At 42.2% G+C, this 20,353-nt stretch overlaps 1 protein-coding gene across 1 annotated transcript in view; it reads left to right on the top strand.

Moving 5' to 3' along the window:
- The window catches only part of LOC118076873 (uncharacterized), a 44,614-nt gene that overhangs the window by 8,075 nt on the left and 16,186 nt on the right, over window positions 1-20,353 (top strand). The window contains exons 3-7 of the mRNA XM_035100030.2: window positions 2,463-2,651; window positions 9,897-10,064; window positions 10,338-10,439; window positions 13,410-13,520; window positions 16,492-16,670. Coding sequence (XP_034955921.2) covers window positions 2,463-2,651; window positions 9,897-10,064; window positions 10,338-10,439; window positions 13,410-13,520; window positions 16,492-16,670 — 749 coding nt within the window. The remainder of the gene's footprint in view (window positions 1-2,462; window positions 2,652-9,896; window positions 10,065-10,337; window positions 10,440-13,409; window positions 13,521-16,491; window positions 16,671-20,353) is intronic.

Below are 20,353 nucleotides of genomic sequence, written 5' to 3' on the forward strand. Positions count from 1 at the left end.
AAACATAAAGTCTTCCCGCTTTCTTTAAAGAGATCAGGATCTCCATTTGCACTCTGGATCCCAACCTAAAACTCTGTTGCAAAGCCATTTGCTTTTATAACTTTGGACTTTGGTCCAAAGCGTGGATGTCTCCAAAAACACTTGTTTACTGGAGCGAGGCTCCCACCAGACCAGGCATCTTATAGATTGAGCTGGGTGAATGAACAATATTCAACCAAGGTGCGGTTTCAGTACTCAAAGCCAGGCTTCCTCAACCTTGGCCTTCCAGATGTTTTTGGCCTACAACTCTCATGATCCCTAGCTAGCAGGACCAGTGGTCAGGGATGATGGGAATTTTAGTCTCAAAACATCTAGAGGGCCGGGGTTGAGGAAGCCTGCTCTAAGTAAATTAAAATAAAGGGTTGCATACAACGCTAGTCCTATTCAGAATACACCCATTAAAAATAACTCTAACCGCTAACTCATGTTTATTGATTTTAATGGTTCTACTCTGTGTAAAACTTAGTTGAATGCAAAATTTTACAATTACATTTGAATATAGTAATATGCATGGAAGTGGCTCTGTGTTAAACATTGATTTATACACTTGCCCACTTACATGCTTACATATTTAGAAGAAAGCCCCACTGAGTTTAGTTCTGCTTACTCCCAGATAAGTGATTTGTGTATACAGTGGTACCTCTACTTACGAATAACTCTACTTACGAATGTTTCTACTTACGAATGGAGCTCCGCCTGCCATCTTGGATGCGGGTTAGATAGGATTTTTTCTACTTACGAATTTTTAGATAGGGTTGCTTCTACTTACGAATTTTTTCTCCCAATGCATTCCTATGGGATTCGACTTACAATTTTTTTCGACTTACAAATGTGCGTTCGGAACGCATTAAATTCGTAAGTAGAGGTACCACTGTATAGGATTGCAGCCTAAATAATCAAAGGCTAGTAAGTATTTCTAAGGCAATCACCCAATGAAAGAAATCTTAGTTGTTAAATATATGTGTTTTAGTTGTGGTTAATTGGTTAAATACCGTGATAAATTTGCACACTAGAGAAAATAACTTTAAAAAATAAAAAATTACCTTAGAGGCCAACTAAGTTTGTTCTGGGTATAACCTTCCGTGTGCATGCACCCTTCTTCGGATACACTGAAACAGTAGTCACCAGAGCTTTATATATAGTGGGAGGGTGGGGTGGGGTTTTCCTCAGAAGGGTAGTAAGAGATGGGTGATTGACTCAATGGGTATGGTAAACCTGTTGACAACTGTTAACGACTGCAATTATTCCTCTGAGAAAAAGCAAGGGATAATATGCAGATGACCAAAAATAGTTTTAGCATATATAATCAGACAAGAATCCAATACAGTGGTACCTCTACTTATGAGCACCTCTGGTTATGTATCCTTTGGGATACGCACGCGGCAAACCCGGAAGTATTTTTCCAGGTTTCGCCCCGTGTGCATGCGCAGAAGCGCTCTACCGTGCCATGCACATGCGCAGAACAGGCACTTCCGGTTGCGAAAACCTCAGGAGCTCCAGAACGGATCCCATCCGCAACTGGAGGTACCACTGTATCGCTATTCAAACCAGGTCTCTTCATAGTTTTCAGTTTACTAATAAGTTCTAATTTAGCAACTTCTCTTTCAAGTCTATTTCTGAAATTATTTTGTAATAAGACAGCTTTGAGATCCTGATGTTTTAAAAAAATACACTTCATTAGGATTGAATGCATGTGTCACGGCAGGCATGGGAATTTTTATCTGCTGATCTTTTACAAGTGTTTTGTATTTCGAATATTCAATTTTTAAAATAATCTTCCCTGAAATCAATTGGAATCTCTTGAAGGTTTTGAACTGAGAAATTTTACCAATTAATCTATTCAACACTGTGGGTGGACTTCAAAGCTACACTCTTCCAATTGTTTCACCTGCGAATGCATTCCAGCTTGTCTGACCAAACTATTGCCCCTCCCCTCCTCTCATGTACTGCGCTGGGGGTTCTTCTGAATCATGGGTAGGCAAACTAAGGCCCGGGGGCCGGATCCAGCCCAGTCGCCTTCTAAATCTGGCCCGCGGATGGTCCGGGAATCAGTATGTTTTTACATGAGTAGAATGTGTGCTTTTATTTTAAATGCATCTCTGAGTTATTTGTGGGGCATAGGAATTTGTTCATTATTTTTTTCCAAAATATAGTCTGGCCCACCACAAGGTCTGAGGGACGGTGGACCGCCCCACGGCTGAAAAAGTTTGATGACCCCTGTTCTGAATACTTCTGCGCTATACCATTTGATACTGTGAAAGTATATGGAAGTAAATCTCTTATATCAACATAATTTACAGTACTTGCAAATAAATAAGAGTAGCCTTGCAGTTTTATCCTGATGTAGAAAAGGGAGCATGGCTTATAACAAGTATTTAATAGTAAATACACTTTGCTTTTTTTTCCTCCTGCAAAATTATGCAATAATGTAGCTGCTGCATTGGAAGACACGGGCAAAATACTGTCTGATGAGCAAGCATCAAATGACGCCAGCAGTTCCCATGAGGAAGCGGTAGATCGTTGGGCCAGACGAAGGAAACAATTCCAAAACAGCAAGAGATGTGGTTCGGCTGGTGGGAGTTCCATAATCAGCAGTATCACAGAGGGATCAGGTGAGTGTTCCACATTTATTGCATTGGTCAGGAAAAGACATTTATACAAAGAGCTATGAATAAATCCTTCCGGTTTGAAGGGAGGAGCGCTCATTGCATGGCATTGCATTTTTTTTTGTTTTAAACAGCTTAGATGAACAAAACATGGTAGGGGAACCATAGCCACATGTGCAGAAGAGATGAAAGGAACAAATGGGCATGACATGTGTTCTAAGCTTTATAAACCATGGTTAAATACACTGAGAGAACATCTGGGCCCTGTTCTCTTTCAGCCTGCCTCTCCATTTACTGTATTTATCTACAGATATGGAGGTCAGAGTCTGGGTTTGTGTGTGTGTGTAGTTAGGTTTATCTATTTTTCTGTATTTATATCCTACCTTTACTCCAAAGAGCTCAAAGTGACATACCTAGCTGCCCCTCATTTTCCCATATTTTATCCTCCGAGATGATACATTACACCGAGAAACAGTGACTGTCCCAAGGGCATTTGGTGACCTTCATGGCTAAGTGGAGATTTGAACCCAGCCCTCCCAGGCCCTCATCCAACAGTTTAACTGGCTGCTATACACACTGGTTCCTAGCAACTGCTGGCTTTCCACAAAACTAGACAATATTCAGCGTAAGAGAGTGTGGAAAAAGAAACACCTCCAGAATCGTGTCACAGATGCAGAAATAAGATCTCCCCTCTATTCAGATAGATAAAATTCTCAAGGGCTTTTCTCCGTGACCTCCACTGATTGGATTAACCTTCGTAATCTCTTGGCTAAAAGTTATTCCTCTAGCTCATTATTATTTCTGCTTTCCTTTCACTTGTTTAAAAGTATGCCCAATATACTAGTTTGGAGTCTCAAGAGGATAGCATTCAAGCCTAATGAATTTGTAGTGCAGGCCGATGGGCTCCCCAAGTGCAAATCATAATGTCTAGGGGAAAGCAAACGCTTCGATACACACATGCAGATGTCGTCTTCTGATTGGTCAGTAAAACTATATGAATGTACATATCAAAATAAACTAGGGAAACTATATACCTGAAATACATAATTAATTATTGCTGTTACATCTACCACTAAAGGAGTTGCATATAGGTTATTTATTTCTATCCTTTTCACTGAAAACGGGATGTTTTTGTCATGATGTCCCCCCTCCCTCCCCCGCAAATTGGTGAGGTTTTCCAGAATTTGCCAAAGAAGAAAAAAGTGGGGGGGGGAGATTAAATAAAAACAAAAATAGCCAAATTCATCAACTATACCATTGCTCATATTCAACCTATCCCAATATTTACAAATCAAAAATTAATTTACTCTGAATGTCTATGCCTTTGCAGAAGATTTCTCTAATGAGTACATCACAAGAATGTAATTAACTGTCAGCCATGAAACAAGGAAAAAGCAATTGCTTCACCCTCCCCAAAATCACATTTGTCTGGCAGTTATTTGACTTAATATTGGTTTCACCCCAACCACTTTCTTTAAACACTCCTCTGGAAGCAGATAGTCAGCAATCCTCCAGCCAAATATTAAGTTGAACCCAGAAGAAGCATTGGGCCCCCCCTCTGGATGTTTTGGACTGCAACTTCCATCAACCTGACTACTGGCCATACAGGCTGGGGCTGATGGGAGTTGTAGTCCAAAACATCTGGAGGTCTCCAGACTGAGGGAAGCTGCTCTAGTTCTTTGTCGGGCTTTCCTTCTACTCGTCTGAACTAAGAACCAGGCAGCAATACTGTGACTGAGTTAGGCAGGAGTTCCACTTTTACTGTCTGCCAAAGGCAGTCCTGTAGGCCCACTTGCATCACATGTGCCAAGGTTGACTTACTACTTTCCACATGGTTGACTCACTTGAACCATCTGGAACCATCACTCTATAGGCTCTTCATAGAGTTGCCCCGGTACCCTTCTTGGGATACATCAAGGTCTAAATGAGGTAGCCTGTTTAGGAAGGAGGAAAGGGTTTGATGGGTTGGCCTTGTGGCTGCGTACAAACCCAGACACTTTCTGCTGCATTTTGTTATAAAGGATAATGTTTTCCCATGAGACCCTGAGAATAGCGTCCTATCTATTGAATTGGACTGAATCTCTCCAACTGAACAAGCTGTAACAGGATATATTTAGAGCAGACCCACTGAAATCAATCAATATACTCTGAGTTTGAGGTAGTTGGAGTTCACTCAGTGAAATAATGTTGGGTCCATAAATACAGACAGAATGAGGATTGGCACAACTTTAATCTGCATGATGACTCAGCACTTCGTACTGTAGGTCATAAGCCGCATTATGCTCTAAACAGACCCATCTGAGTCTAAATCATGTCCATGTTTTATCGTTTTGTAAGATAGGTTTAGTTGGTATCTTGTAGAGATATCACCCTGCTGACAAAGGTCCGTATAGTTAAAGCTATGGTTTTCCCAGTAGTGATGTATGGAAGTGAGAGCTGGACCATCAAGAAGGCTGATCGCCGAAGAATTGATGCTTTTGAATTATGGTGCTGGAGGAGACTCTTGAGAGTCCCATGGACTGCAAGAAGATCAAACCTATCCATTCTGAAGGAAATCAGCCCTGAGTGCTCACTGGAAGGACAGAGCGTGAAGCTGAGGCTCCAATACTTTGGCCACCTGGTGAGAAGAGAAGACTCCCTGGAAAAGACCCTGATGTTGGGAAAGACAAGGAGAAGGGGACGACAGAGGATGAGATGGTTGGACAGTGTTCTCGAAGCTACCAACATGAGTCTGACCAAACTGCGGGAGGCAGTGGAAGACAGGAGTGCCTGGCGTGCTCTGGTCTATGGGGTCATGAAGAGTCGGACACGACTAAACGACTAAACAACAACAACAAATAATGAAGTGACTTTAAATTCTAAGGTTACAGTGTGAATTGAAAAACACTCAGTAGCAGATGTCACGAACAAGCACTGGGCTTGACACACTGCATGATTCTTTGAATCGTGTATTTGGAAAATTAAGAGATGCGACATGCCTAATGACTTGCTACTTGGAAGTGCTACATCATGAATGTTGTGGTGCCTTATGTAACACCATGTTGATGAGCGCTGTCTGAGTGACTGAATTAACTGTGAATCACTCATCCATATGATCAAATCTGCTCCTGGGAAACTCCCTCTCCGTCTTTACACAGTGCAACCCTAAACAATAATCACTAAGCTTTAAAGCCTGTGGATTTTGACAAAGATAGTAGATTTGTGGCCCATGGACCTTCAGTGGTCAAAACAAGAACACAAAGGTAAGTTCATGTGGGTGGGCTTTTGTGTGGAAGTCTATATTTGTGATTTTCTGTTCCATGATCAAAGTACGCTAAGGTTACATTACCTGTCAGGAGGGAGCTAATGGGAAGGAAAAACCTGGCGTGTAAAAACTGAGCCACAGAGAAATGTTTGCTTTCTGTAAATCTGCCTCTGTGATACTGAGCAAAATAAGGGAGGTCATCAGACCTTGTCAAAATGTGTTGGTCAATGTTAAGATAGTCCTGTGTTCAGATGTGGAAGAAGAGAATATTTTTAAGATGCTTTGATGACACACAAAAGAGAGAGAGAGACGCTTCTGGTTCTAAACTTAGCAGGCTAAAATGGAAGGTGGCTAAATGTGAAAGGAATAAAGTTTGAGATTCTGATAGACTGGTTTTTACCTGAACTGAAGAGTCAAGATTAACATGAATGCTCAAACCTCTCCAGCGTTGCTTGAGTGATATTACTTATTATAGATTCACTTTTTCCTTCCCACACACACCCGCTGCTTGCCAGTTTCTATTCTTGACATTAACGAGCATTTCTGAATACTGGCTCATAATACTCAATCTCCAGAAACCTCATCTGTTTTCCTAAGCAAGAAGAATGCATCAGAGTGCTTGTTTGAGGAGGTCAGACAACTTGAACTGGGGAGCGGGGCATTAAATCAATGGAACTTCACTGGCATGGGGGAAAGTGTGTATTTGAGCAACTTTTCTGATTTTATGCAGACATAGAAATTAGTGTGTCCTAGATTCCTAGGGTAACAAAAAGAGAAATTAGACTGTGTGACATCAAATACTTCCCCCTCCCCACATTTTCTAGCATGAATGTAAAAACTAAATCGGCTAGATGTGCAACTTGTGACCTCCCAAATTGAAGGCATTGTATCAGCCATGCATGGCAGCCCACCAGGTTTGATGGTCCTCCTTGTTTAGCTGTACAAACAGGAGCAGTAAAGTTTTGGGGCACATGTCTGGCGATGTGTGTCTGGAATTAGAGGTGGTGGTGGAGGTCCCAAGTTGCGTAGGCTTGCATCAGGATGAAAGTGTCTCTCTCCTGCTTTCTGTTCCTGGTTAGCAGTGTTCAGTGGGTCAGTACTATCAGGCACCCACATATCCCTGTGGGGTCCACTACCAAGGCCTGGACCCTGTGGGCCCTGCCACTCTCTTCGTTGCCATTGCTGCCTGTTCATCTTTCCCCTCTGAGCCATGAAAGCACTAAGGAGATGGTTCCAATTGCCTTGCACTCCCATTCTGGGCAGTCGTGTAGACTTGGGCCCAGAGAGAGGCAGGGCAAACAAATGGGAGCATTGAGGACAGTGGCCAAGGAGTAGACACTCATGGGAAAGGGGGGTGAAGAAGCCACCTTGCCCAAGGACCACCCCCAAACCTGGAACAGGCACTGTATCTCCATACATGTACACACAGAAAAGAAGTGCTTTTAGTGTCATGAGCATACTGTAAATGCCGCCATCGCTAGACTTGGGCTCAGGAAACTTTGGTCCAAATCTTTGCTCAGCCATTGACTTAGTAACTGAATGGCATTGGGGAAGTACAGTACTGTAGTTTATCTTGCATCCTTTGTACATGGTGGGAATGTGACTCATGCATACACTTTACACCCTTTGGACTTGTGAATATGCACTACCTCCAAACACTCTCTCTCTCTCTCTCTCTCTCTCTCTCTCTCTCTCTCTCTCTCTCTCTGTGTGTGTGTGTGTGTGTTGAAAATCAGATTATTTTACTGTCCGTAAGTGTAATCCATTACAATGACCGCGAAGCCTGACCTTTCTAACTTTATATATTTGGAAACCAAATCTAGAAAACTTGAAACAGTTAACAGCCTCCTTGGATCAAACCTTTAAAAATCTAACACTTCTGTTCATCACTTTTATTCCATTTATGTTGTGCCCTTCTTCCAGGGAGCTCCAAGACTGTTCTCTCCCCTCCCCTCCTATTTTATAAGGCCGTTTCAGCAAAGAGTGTTTAGGATCACCCAGTGAATTTCATGGCCGAGCATGGTAGGAAGCTGAATCTGGGACTCTCTGGCCAGTGTCTACCCTTCTAGCTCCCTATATTACTTTGGCTACTAATGCAAATCCTGCTCAACCACTTCCCATGGAGGAGAGATACATCAGTTTCCCATTTGACTTTACCCTAGGAACTCATAGTCGGATGATGTGGAGATGAATAAAATACAGTTTTAACGTGATAGCAGAAGCTAATGTTAAAGTTGAAAAAACAAAATAATCTCAGATAATATTTTCTGCCCAAAATATGTGTGTTTTTTCCTTATTCTTCCTCCAATTGTAGATATATAGGTTGTGCATGCATTACCATTTATTCTGGCTCCAATGTGCTCCCTTCATTATGATGTTAGCCACAATCCATATGTGCCCACTAGTATTATATTGAGGGGAAACCCCTGTTTGATGTATTTTCCCTCGAACCAGCTACCATCTGTTCGAAAATGGGAGCTGTGTTCAGTTTGCTGAGGTGTGAGCATTTAAGACAGCCCTTGAGCATGTGCAGGTGGCTGCTTTCTGAACAGAGATTGCGGGGGGTGGGGGGGTGGTTTGCAATCAGGCAAGGAACATCAGGTGAAGGCTTGCCTGCCCCCTCCCTGGTGTGTATAGCAATGTACAAATGCAACTTGAAACCTGCTGTCTTTTAAGTCACTAACATGTATTTAGCCATCGATAGATATAAGTGGAACATGGGGGAGGGGCAGGGAGGGCAGATGCTCCCCCTAAATCCACAAATATTATTGAAAACCATTGAAAGTACTCAATTATCTGAGATTCTGCCCGCCCCCTGCCCCCCAGCAGAAGCCTGTCCCTCGCAATGTCCTATATATGGGGTATTTTTACCCATGATGATGATTTTTTATTTATACTTTTCAAATTTATACATTTTTATTAGTTTTACAATCAATTTAAGATTTTCAAAATTTGACATCCTTCCCCCTCTTTCTGCAATTCCCTAAATTTTTAATATCTTCTGCAAATCCAAATTCTGCTCTACTGTAAATATATACTCTTATAAAACTGCAGGCTTTACAATAATCCTGCTAATGTTTTTATCTGTTTACAATTTATCTGAAAACCATCTCCATTTGCTTATAAAAAGTTCGTTATCTTGATTTCTTATTCTAAGATTGGGGTGGGTGGGGAGCTCAACAACTTTGGCTGCCCCCCCCAAAAAACTTGGCTATGCCCATGAAGTGGAAAAAGTCTATTTCTAATGAACCAGCAGTACCGGTAGTTGTTAAAGCATGATTGGCAGCCTTCACACACACAATGTTTTATATGGCTGGGGGGCAGCAACAGACTTGTCTCCCATCATTTGCACTTATGGTAATTCACTGGAGGGTTACCGCCACAAGCCTTCCTCTAGAGACCATTTACACTTCGACATACATGTGGGCCCTTTGACATGTGCCAGATCATTCCCACTGGCAAGCTAAAATGCTTCCACTGATGGAACAGTTGCCATAGCACTACATTGAATTCCTCCCTATATCTTTGCCATAAAATAATAATAATAATAATAATAATAATAATAATAATAATAATAGGGACCCAGGTGGCGCTGTGGGTTAAACTAGGGCTTGCTGATCGGAAGGTCGGTGGTTCGAATCCCTGCAACAGGGTGAGCTCCCATTGCTCGGTCCCAGCTCCTGCCAACCTAGCAGTTTGAAAGCACATCAAAGTGCAAGTAGATAAATAGGGACCGCTCCGGCGGGAAGGTAAACGGCATTTCCGTGCGCTGCTCTGGTTTGCCAGAAGCGGCTTTGTCATGCTGGACACATGACCCGGAAGCTGTCTGTGCACAAACGCCGGCTCCCTCGGCCTATAGAGCGAGATGAGCGCCGTAACCCCAGAGTCAAACACGACTGGACCTGATGGTCAGGGGCCCCTTCACCTTTACCTAATAATAATAAATAAATAAAATAAGATTCTGGAATAGGGAAACGAAACAAATCTCTTCTCTTGTCACTTTCCAGTAAACTCAGAGGATGGCCGTTCAGTGGATCTAGGTCTGCGTGGTGAAAGTGAAGAGAGAGGTTTCTACACCGAGATCTTCCACTCAATGTCTTGGGTGTTTAGAGGGGATGATGCCAGTCCGAATAACAGCCCCAGGTGTCTTAGCAAAAGGCCCAGACCCGTAGCAGGTAACACTGATGGTTTTATTTGTACGTGCCTGGTTCCGTTCCTCAGATTTACGAATGTACATTGTGTATACCTTTTTTCTTTCTTTCAAATTACCAGTTTAAACAGAGAGTCTCACCTGTAGCCAGTACTCTTTGCAATTCAAAATAACAAAAAAACAAAAAAAGCATCTGCCTCTGAGGGAGGGGGTGCGGTCTTTAGCTGGATTTTCCCAGCTATATTAGAAATACACAAAGTCAGGGGCTTTATTTCTCTCTCTTTCTTTCTTGTTTTAGTTCGTGAACGAACTGTAAGAATTGCTAAAGGAACAGGCGATTACCCCTGGGGATTCCGGATCCAATTCTCGAAGCCCATCCTGGTAACTGAAGTGGACACCAGTAAGTGATACCCACAAAGCACATTTTCCTTATGAGCAGATCCTAAGTGACTTGCATGGCAGAGTGCTTAAAAAGAAGCTAAGGACCATCACTGAATTTGTGATGACAAAGAGCCTCAGGGCAAACAGCTAGCTGGCAGCTCAACAAGTCTCCTGTGTTCTTTTTATTATTGTTGCTATGAAGTTGATTTTCTCTGCAATATAGATAGCAACATAAAAGTGTCATTCTGCATTACACCCGTACTTAATTTTATAGCCCTCCTGCAAATGGATTAGGGGTTGTTTTTGCGAATGACGTTGGCTGTTATACTGAAAATGGTAAGAGGAGGAACAGATGCCCATTTATGTGCCATTTACTTATTGATAAATGATCCTCTCTGACTGACTTTTCATTTAATGAAACTAAAAGGGTCAGGCATAGCCTGGGGCAATTTCCCCGTCCCAACCATATATCTCTGCTAAGGAGAGGTGATGATCATGACAAAAAAGGTCAGTGATCCATATAAAGCAAGAAACTATTTGGCAGTTTTAAAATCATACGAGCTTTTTCTTCTCTTTCTGAATTTTTAACAAGATCAGCTCCCTACATCTGACTTGCTCCTGTAATAGCTAAATAGGATTCCTATAGGCAGTGCTTTTTTTCTGGGGGGATGCATACCCCTAAATATTTTGTGAATCTAAGTTTGGCCTCATTGAGGGGCAGTATTTCAATATGAGTAGGAAAATGAGAGTACTCCTAAACTTTTTTTTTAAGAAAAAAAGCACTGCCTATAGGAATTATTTAGGATTATAAACACAAGCCTACTACTTCACAGATATGTTCCTCTCTTTCCCCTCATGCGACTGAGAGCTTCCAATGCTGACTTTGCCATTTCATACAAGCCTAGTGTACTATGGCTTGTCTGTACTATAGTTTTGCTCACCGGTGAAATTTGCAAGCCGCTGTTTGCAATCCTAGCATACGGAGAAACTATGGTTTGAAGAAACCGTCACTTATCAGGTTCAGATGAAGCGGCAAGTTGGTTTGCTACTAGATCAGGGACGGAACTTTTTAGTTGCCACCCACACCTGAGGGAAGTAGCCAGTGTCTGAGAAGCACACTTTAGCAGTACATCTGAATGCTGTTATAATTTTGAGGGACCGTGTGCAGCCAGGATGGAGAAGTTGCTGTGTTAGGGCCAACCCTTGATTACATAGGAGCCAACTCCAATCTTCAGCTCCCCCCTGAAAAATATTTGAGGTGCCTGCCCTTCCCCCAGTTGATGGGCATTGCCATTCAAATGGTGTGCACGCACTGCGTCATGTGATCGATTATGTGGGGCAGGCCTTACCTGGGCTCCCCCAATATTTTATTCAAGTCAGCACCCCCTGCCTGATATTGACATTTATTAGAATTTTCCTGCTATATACTGGGACCAGACTTCCATTTCTTCCTTAAGCCATATGCTCTCTGAAACATTATGTTTGGGTCTTGGGAATGTTAGTGACTGAGGTGGATTTTCAGAAGCCATACACGATTCAAGAGTAGAACACAGACAAGCCTAAAGTAGTTACCATTTTGGCCATTTGCTTTCATTTCCAAATGGCAAGAGCCAATAATTCTGGAACAAATTCTTACAAAATGGCTTCTTCCGTCCAAAATGAAGCAAATAGAGATCACACAAAAATTGCATCTGAAGTCCTTAAATTGTTGAGCATACTGGAATAGCTTCAGAAATCTTATACCGCCTCTCTAGAGTTATCAGTCTGTTGAATAGCAGAATGGTCCTAATGTATAAATTATCATTTTGCTTTTTTTGGAAAGAGCAGAAATTCACAGTGGTCTTGTATCTCTCATTCCCTGTCATCCTTCTGATTTCCTTCCCCGTTGCTCTAAGACAGGACTGTGGGGTTTATGTTGTAAGACACACTTATGAAATCACAAGCTACTAGTAATGTTAAAATTTTACTTAAGTTAATCAAAGAGGACATTTATGTGTGTGTGTTTTCCGGGGGGTGGGAAACATGCTTACCTGGTACATTATGACAGTTTAATTATATACTGAAAACGGAAGGTAAAATGATGGTTCTGGTACATATCCTCGTAGGATTCAAATGCACCTACGTTGAACATATTTTCTGCTTATGTAAGTTCTTGTCTATTCCTAGCCTGACTTTACATAAGTCTTTCTCTAAAAGTAGTCCATGCAGTTTTCAGCTGCCGAACAATAACCCAAAGGAGGATACCTTAGCACTTTTGGGTCAGGTCAGGCATGCTTTTCTATCCTACCAGCAATTGTTTTTCCTTCTAAGTGAATGATATTTATGGCTTCCGTCCTTATTTGCAATAATGAGGAAGGCTACGGCTCAAGAGCAAGAAAAATTCAGGCCTTTGACGCAGACTCTGCTCTGCTGTGTTTTGATCTTAAAATGCCTTTCCCATGAATGGAACAGTGGGCGGGTGGGAATTCTTGCCTGTACTTCTGGTCTCTATACCAACATTGGATTTATTTCAGTTTGTGACATTGTATGATCTCTTTGTTTTCACTTTTAAGGGAGGAATTCAACATAGTGCTATGGCAATCAGTCCAATATTTTCAGTTTGTCAGGTGGAACAACACTCTCCCCCCATGTTGGGGGAGGCTGTGGCCCAGCGCACTTTTTTTTGAGGGGGCACCCCTACAACAGGCTCTGCCATCAGAGCCTGGCTTGCGCCTGGCTGTGGCAACTCCACAGAGCTTATTCTAGATTTCCTCAACATTGTGCCTTCCCGATGTTTTGGACTACGACTTCCATCAGCCCCTGCCAGCATGTGAAAGCTAAAGTTTACTATGTTTGTCAAGTTGCCCCCCCCCCAAAGAAAAAATTGGCTAGAAGGAAAACTGATCCCCTGACCACTTTGTGTTGTATTTATTTAGGGATGAAAAGTAAACTCCTCTTGGCATATTATCAAAATGTCCCGAATAAGGGCCCTTTCCCCCTTCTGTTGCAGACAGCTCAGCAGAAGAAGCAGGCCTCCAGATTGGAGATATTGTGATGGCTGTCAATGGAACGGACGTTAGTAGCATGCCACACTCGGAGGCTGCAAATTTGGCAAGGAAAGGTAATGATTCCAATGCAGTAAAGTATTTTGCTGAGGTTTTTTGGACAGGTTTTGTGAACCAAGATTTATCAATTTTTACAAAGCAAAAACCATAAACTTAAATAGTGAAAATAAATAGGAGGCAGCCACATTTCTTTCTTTCCTTCTTTCTTTCTTTCCTTCTTTCTTTCTTTCTTTTTGCTACAGTGCCCTGTCAATGACACAATATGGCAACATTTCCAGGGGAGAAAGAGTGCATGGCAGCAACATTATTGTGTATTCTGCCCCTCAACTATAGCTTCATTTCAAAAGTTAAAAAGGAAATAAAATAGATACCAGCCCTTGGGCAACATTTTTTAAATAGATTGTACATAATGTAGCAATCCCGCCCCCAACACATGAATCTCAAAGAATTTTTGTGTCCTCCCATGAATGTCCAAGGATTTTTACACAAACACATGCTCCTGCTCAAAAGTCTGTTACATATATGGACAGGGGAGAAATTAAATTCAGTTCACATTTAAAACAAAAACTTCCAAAATCACACTTTCCAAGACAATGCATGGACCAAAACACAGCCATCTCTTGAAATCCACACTCCTCGTAATTTTGCAGCACAGTTTTCGTGCCAAGGAATGTGTTCAAACAGGCATATATTACTAAGGCACAAGGTTCATGAAAACAGTGAAAGTAACATGCATTAGAACAGGGAAAATTGGTTTGCGAAGTGCATATATTAGGCAAAATCGCATGCATATTTATGCATATGAGGAGAAAATCGCACTAAAATGCTGATAAATTTTCACAAGGCCTTAAAAAAATATCAAAAACTGATGTGGAAATGGGGGGAGAACTGAAGACTGGAAAAATGAGAAGCACAAAATTGACAGGTCTGCCTGTCACTAATTGAAGGTGTATAGGAGCATTAAAAAGCAAAGACATCACCTTGCCGACAAAGGTCCGTACTGTATAGTTAAAGCTATAGTTTTCCCAGTAGTGATGTATGGAAGTGAGAGCTGGACCATAAAGAAGGCTGATCGCCGAGGAATTGATGCTTTTGAATTATGGTGCTGGAGGAGACTCTTGAGAGTCGCATGGACTGCAAGAAGATCAAAACTATCCATTCTGAAGGAAATCAGCCCTGAGTGCTCACTGGAAGAACAGATCCTGAAGCTGAGGCTCCAATACTTTGGCCACCTCATGAGAAGAGAAGACTCCCTGGAAAAGACCCTGATGTTGGGAAAGATTGAGGGCACTAGGAGAAGGGGACGACAGAGGACGAGATGGTTGGACAGTGTTCTTGAAGCTAGGAACATGAGTCTGTCCAAACTGCGGGAGGCAGTGCAAAACAGGAGTGCCTGGCGTGCTCTGGTCCATGGGGTCACAAAGAGTCGGACATGACTAAACGACTAAACAACAACAACAGGAGCATTGTGCAACTATTAATCAATTCATTGGTTCAGAAACTACTCGGTCCTTGCCTTCCCCAATTTTGTCTAGTCAAATTTGATTATATAGATTTTTAAAGCCACTTTCTAGGAGCCTAACATCCTTCTGTTCGCCAAACTCACTACCAAAGAGCCAGCACTCTTCAGCAGCTACAATCAGACTTTTCTCTCCATGAGCTGGAGAGTGACAGGGTTGGTGATGAAGGCAGAGCTTGGCATTTTTATTCCTGCTCACAAGATCAGAATGCCCCAAAAGGGCTATTGTGTTATCCCAAATGAAAATGTTTCTGTTGAGAAAATAACTTATCTGAAAGAAACACATGTGAAGGAGCTTTGGGCAGGCTGTTCTCCTAACCGCATGTGCAAAAGAAATGCTGGCCTGGGGGTTATTTTCCTTCATGAGCTCTTGCAATAATTGCAAGGGGAAAAGAAGGAGCAAATTAAAGAGAGGCCAGAGAAAACAGATTGACATTTCTGATGTAAGTGTGCTTGAAAGTGCCACAGATTCAATTTTTTAAAAAAATCTTTCAAGGGAGAGCCTGCCTATGAATTTTATCACTCAGCTGCATTGGAAAAGCTGACTTTGACAGTAAGGGCAAGTTACTTTGGACATGCAGAGACTGATGGAGCAATAAGGTGACAGTGATCCAAGAGGAAAGCCTTGGTTGGATAAAAGACCCTCATTTTCTCTTTGTGCCAGCTACTAATATTGTTATCTGCTCATAGTATCACTTAAGTCTAGGCCAAAATGTCAGGTGGAAAGAGCACATTTAGCAATATTGCTTTTGGGTCCCATGCCTCAAAGACAGATGGGTCCTGACAGTGGCCTTCAAGACATCAATCTACTATTTATGTCTGGTGTTTCTTCAGGAGGAAAATTCATAGCTGGCTCAATGAACAGACCTGTCTGTGTATAAGAGAACCAACATCCAGGTGCAACTAATACGTTACTTGAGGAGGAGAGTGTTTTATACAGGGGAAACAAAATGCCACTTAAATTAATTTTGAATTATTTCCCTGGGATATATTAAAATCAAACCGTACCCTTTAGTGCATGCCAGTTACTTCCACCACATACTGAATTCCACCAGGATAAGAATTTGACAGAGATCAATAAAGGTTTAATAATGAAAAAATATTTCACAAGTGACTGACAAATTTACCTTGACACACATACCAAATTCTTCAATTATAGGAGTGCAATTCACACACTTGCTTTGAAGGGAATGGCAGTCATTTACCACATCTACCTCTGTTTACTAAGGAGTGTTTTTAATATATATATATATCAGTCAGGATACCCCCTCGCATGAACCAGGCCTTAGGCTGATTAACATCCAAACACCCTTGCGACAACGGGGGGGGGGTTATTCGTTAGTTTTCATTTTATCATGTATTTTGTGTTCTCATTTTGTATTGGATGAATGACGGTATACAAATTTAATAAGTAATAATAATATAGAAGAGTCTTTCCCACCTCCCTACTTTATAGACTAGGTTTTAATTTACCTTGTAATAGACCACAATATAATGAAATATTTCAGGTCCAGATATCTTGACATTGTTGGTTGGCTCTGATATCAGTCGTTGTCCCAACACCCCTCGCCCAACATGTCGAGGATATCTGCACAAACGAACCCAGTCAGGAATCCTGAAGGGCTGGAGGAAGAGATGGTTTGTGCTAAAGCACGATGGCTGCCTCTACTATTACAAACACAAAAAGGTAAGGCCTGTGTATAATTTTTTCGTTTGTCCATTGAGGGAGCATGCTGGTAGTGGGTGTGTCCAAATTAAGTACAGTTGTACCTCGGAAGTCGAACGGAACCCGTTCCGGAAGTCCGTTTGACTTCCAAAATGTTCAGAAAGCAAGGCAAGGCTTCCGATTGGTTTCCAATTGTGCAGGCACGCCAGAAACAATAGCGGAAGCCGTGCCGGATTTTTCGGCTTCCAAAAAAAAATGTTCAAAAACCAGAACACTCACTTCTGGTTTTCAATTTTTCGGAAGCCGGAATGTTTGACTCCCAAGGCGTTCTGGAACCGAGGTACGACTGTAGTGGGCAGGCCATACCATACTCCGTTTTTGAGTGCCGTCTCTCTCTCTCTCTCTCTCTCTCTCTCTCTCTCTCTCTCTCTCACACACACACACACACACACACACACACCATGCATTGGAATTCTGGGACAGTGTAATGCTAGGGATTCAAGTCTACGTTTTTGGTTTCTTCCAGTTCACCAGGCTCTGCAGCAATCAAGACCAGACCATACACAAACCTTCTGGAGACTAGCTGCCGAGGCAGCTGGGGTTATTTTTTCATACCTAATGCGTGTTTTGGTCACCATTCTTTGTGCAAAATACCATACATCTGGAACAAATTGCTCTTGTCAGAGGTTGGAACAGATCAGTTACAGAGGGCTTCCCCCTCCTTGCATCCATCCCTCTATCTTGTCCCTGCCTGCCCCCTTTTCCTCTCCTCCCTGCCTTCTCTCCCTCTGAGCTCCCACTCCCCACATGAAATAGGCCAAGGACCATTTGAAGAAAGCTTGAGGGTAGCAGGTCCCCCACCCCTGATTAAAAGGCTAAAAGGCTCTCAGAGGGTCAAAATGGATCTTCAAATAGACAAGATATGTTCTACTTCCAATCAGATGAAAATGGAAGGGATCATCCAAGTCTGAGGCCTGTTCCTCTTCCCTCTTGCAATCTGAGGAATAAATTTAGAGTACACCCTTATTTTATTTTTAATCTACTGGGTGATTTAATAATTATTGATTGCTTTTCTAAATTTGATTTAATGAATCTTGGCTTAAAGCAAATTACGTTTTGAAGATTGTTGCTGGGAGACACATCTTATTACATCCCCACTAAAATAAGCAGTAACTGTACAGGTAATGTAGCATAGATATTTACATTAGAGTTGTTTTCTGTTTATTTTGTTTATTCATATAAATAATAAACTCAACAATGTTAGAAATTAGTTCACGCTGAGAACCCATTTTGTATTTAGTGACCCTCGAAGAGCCAGTGTTAATTTCAAAACATATCCAGCAGGTGGGGAACTTTGATCAGAGATCTTTTTGAAAGTACTAGAAAAAGTCAGTGTGTGGGTCCTCAAATGAAATTTTTATCAGACCTGAGTGCATTTTAGCTCCCTAAACCATCTGCTATCATGAAATAAAGGGTCAGTGTAACTGGGAAGAGCTGAAGTGCAGTGGTAGAACATCTGCTTTGTCGATGGTCCAGCATCTTCAGATAGAGCTGGAAAAGTTTCTTGTCTGAAACCTTGGATAGCCATTTGCAGATGGATCGGTACTTTCACTCAGTATATGGCAGCTTCCTATGTTCCGAATTAAATCTGGATTCTTAAGATAGACCCAAAATATTACCTCTTCTGTGTGTGAATGGGTGTGCATATATGTTTGACAACATGATTCTTCCCCCCCCCCCTTTTGCATACAATGCTAAACTGTTAACAGGGCGATTGTGTGTCACTTAATCTAAATAGTATGTTAAACATTAGGAGCTAACTTCTCCACTTAGTCTAGAAAAGTGGTCTTCAACAGGTGGGTCACGACCCACCTCTGAATTACCACCTGACCTAAGGTGGGTCACAATAACAGCCAGGAGTGTCAGCTTGGCCCCACGACTGTGGCACTCAGGGCCATGGGTATTGGCCGTGGCACCAAAATTTGTGGGTGCCTAGCCCTTTCATGGGGACTTTTGTGGGTGCTTGGGGACCCAGGGCCCTAGGGAGTTGGCAGCAGTACCACCAGCAGTACCACCAGGCAAATATGTGGCAAAAGGTTAATAAAAAGGTTGAGAATCAACCATATGGGAAACTTATGCAGAGGATTGCAGTGCCTGGAGAGAGGCAGTCAGGTTGTTTATCCACAGCAGTGACCAGAGGAGGGGTGACTGCTGGGAGGCTTGCAGAGAGAAGAAATGCCATGGTGCATCCAGATACTTTCATCTGCCCCACCTGCAATGTCTCTCCCATTTCAGTCTCTACAGCCACAGCAGGCGCTGTAACTCTCCAATGGTTTGACTTCACACCCCCAAGGTACACGCTTCCAATGTCTCCTGGGAAACTTAGCAGTTAACCATAGTTTCCCAATATGTACAAATGAGGAACTGTGATGAATGGCTTCCAAACAAACTAAGATGTTGAATGAAACTTCACTCCGCTAAAACGTTCCATTCCCACTCCTAACATGCTTTTTTATATCCCCATTCAGCACTTTATGAGTCATCATCAATAGTCCTCATTGGGCAATTTAGGGAGTCTACCCTCTTAAGTCCCCCTTCCGCGATGTTTAATTTTACTGTTTACTATTGGGTTCAAATGCGTTATTGAATATTTATTTATTTGATATAAGTTGTTTATTTTAAAGTTATTGTGACTTTTTATATTGGATCAGATTGTTACTATTAACATTTGATGTTTTATTCTTATTTTATGTGTGTTGGAAGCCGCCCAGAGTGGCTGGGGCAACCCAGCCAGATGGGTGGGGTATAAATATAACATCATCATCATCAAAATAAAAAAAAAATCCTTCAGTAGCACCTTAAAGACCAACTAAGTTTTTATTTTGGTATGAGCTTTTGTGTGCATGCACACTTCATCAGATACACTGAAACAGAAGTCACCAGACCCTTATGTATATTCAGAGGGTGGGGGTGATGGGAATGGGTGATGGGCTGATAGGAGTGGTAAACCTGTTGATGACTGTTAACGACTGCAATTGGTCTTGCGGGGGGGGGGGGGAGAATCATCATCATCATCATGTTTACTTTTCTACAAGCCAACTATGCTGATACCATCCCTCTTGTGTGAGGTGTGATATTTTGGCTACATAGGCAATGACACTCATGTCTGAACACTGGAAATGGAGGGGATGATAAGGCCTTTTTATCATTAAAATGCTCCATACTAACCAATTTTTTTGCTTATAGAGAGATTTGTTTGCATTTGCAAGTGCTTATTTAAGATCTGAATATGTGTTTTGACTTTTACTTTTATGAAAGAGGCTTAGCCTCGGGAGCTGTAGCTCCTGCTTCCTCTGCCTGCTCAAGGACCCACAGATGTTGCAGAGACAGGAAGTGGAAGGAGCCACACCTCCCTAGAGAAACATTGTTTACCACCAAGGAGAGGATTAGGTCACAAGTCCCAACATCCTCAGTGGGAAAAATGATGCTATCAGCATCTGTTTCTGCTGGGGAGAAGGCCGTGCCAGTAGCTTCGTTTCCAGCCAGGGATGCTGGGACTCCGAGGCTCTTTCTTGTTGGTTAAGGTTGGTGTGCGAGGAAGTTGGAACATCTGCTACTTTGCAGGCACTTGGAAGGAAAGGCATCAGCAGGAGTTCACATTTGCAAGGTGACCCGAGTTTTGCTCACCTTGCGAATGCAAGCAG

This window comes from Zootoca vivipara, chromosome 11 (assembly GCF_963506605.1).
Source record: "Zootoca vivipara chromosome 11, rZooViv1.1, whole genome shotgun sequence".
NCBI classification, from domain to species: domain Eukaryota; kingdom Metazoa; phylum Chordata; class Lepidosauria; order Squamata; family Lacertidae; genus Zootoca; species Zootoca vivipara.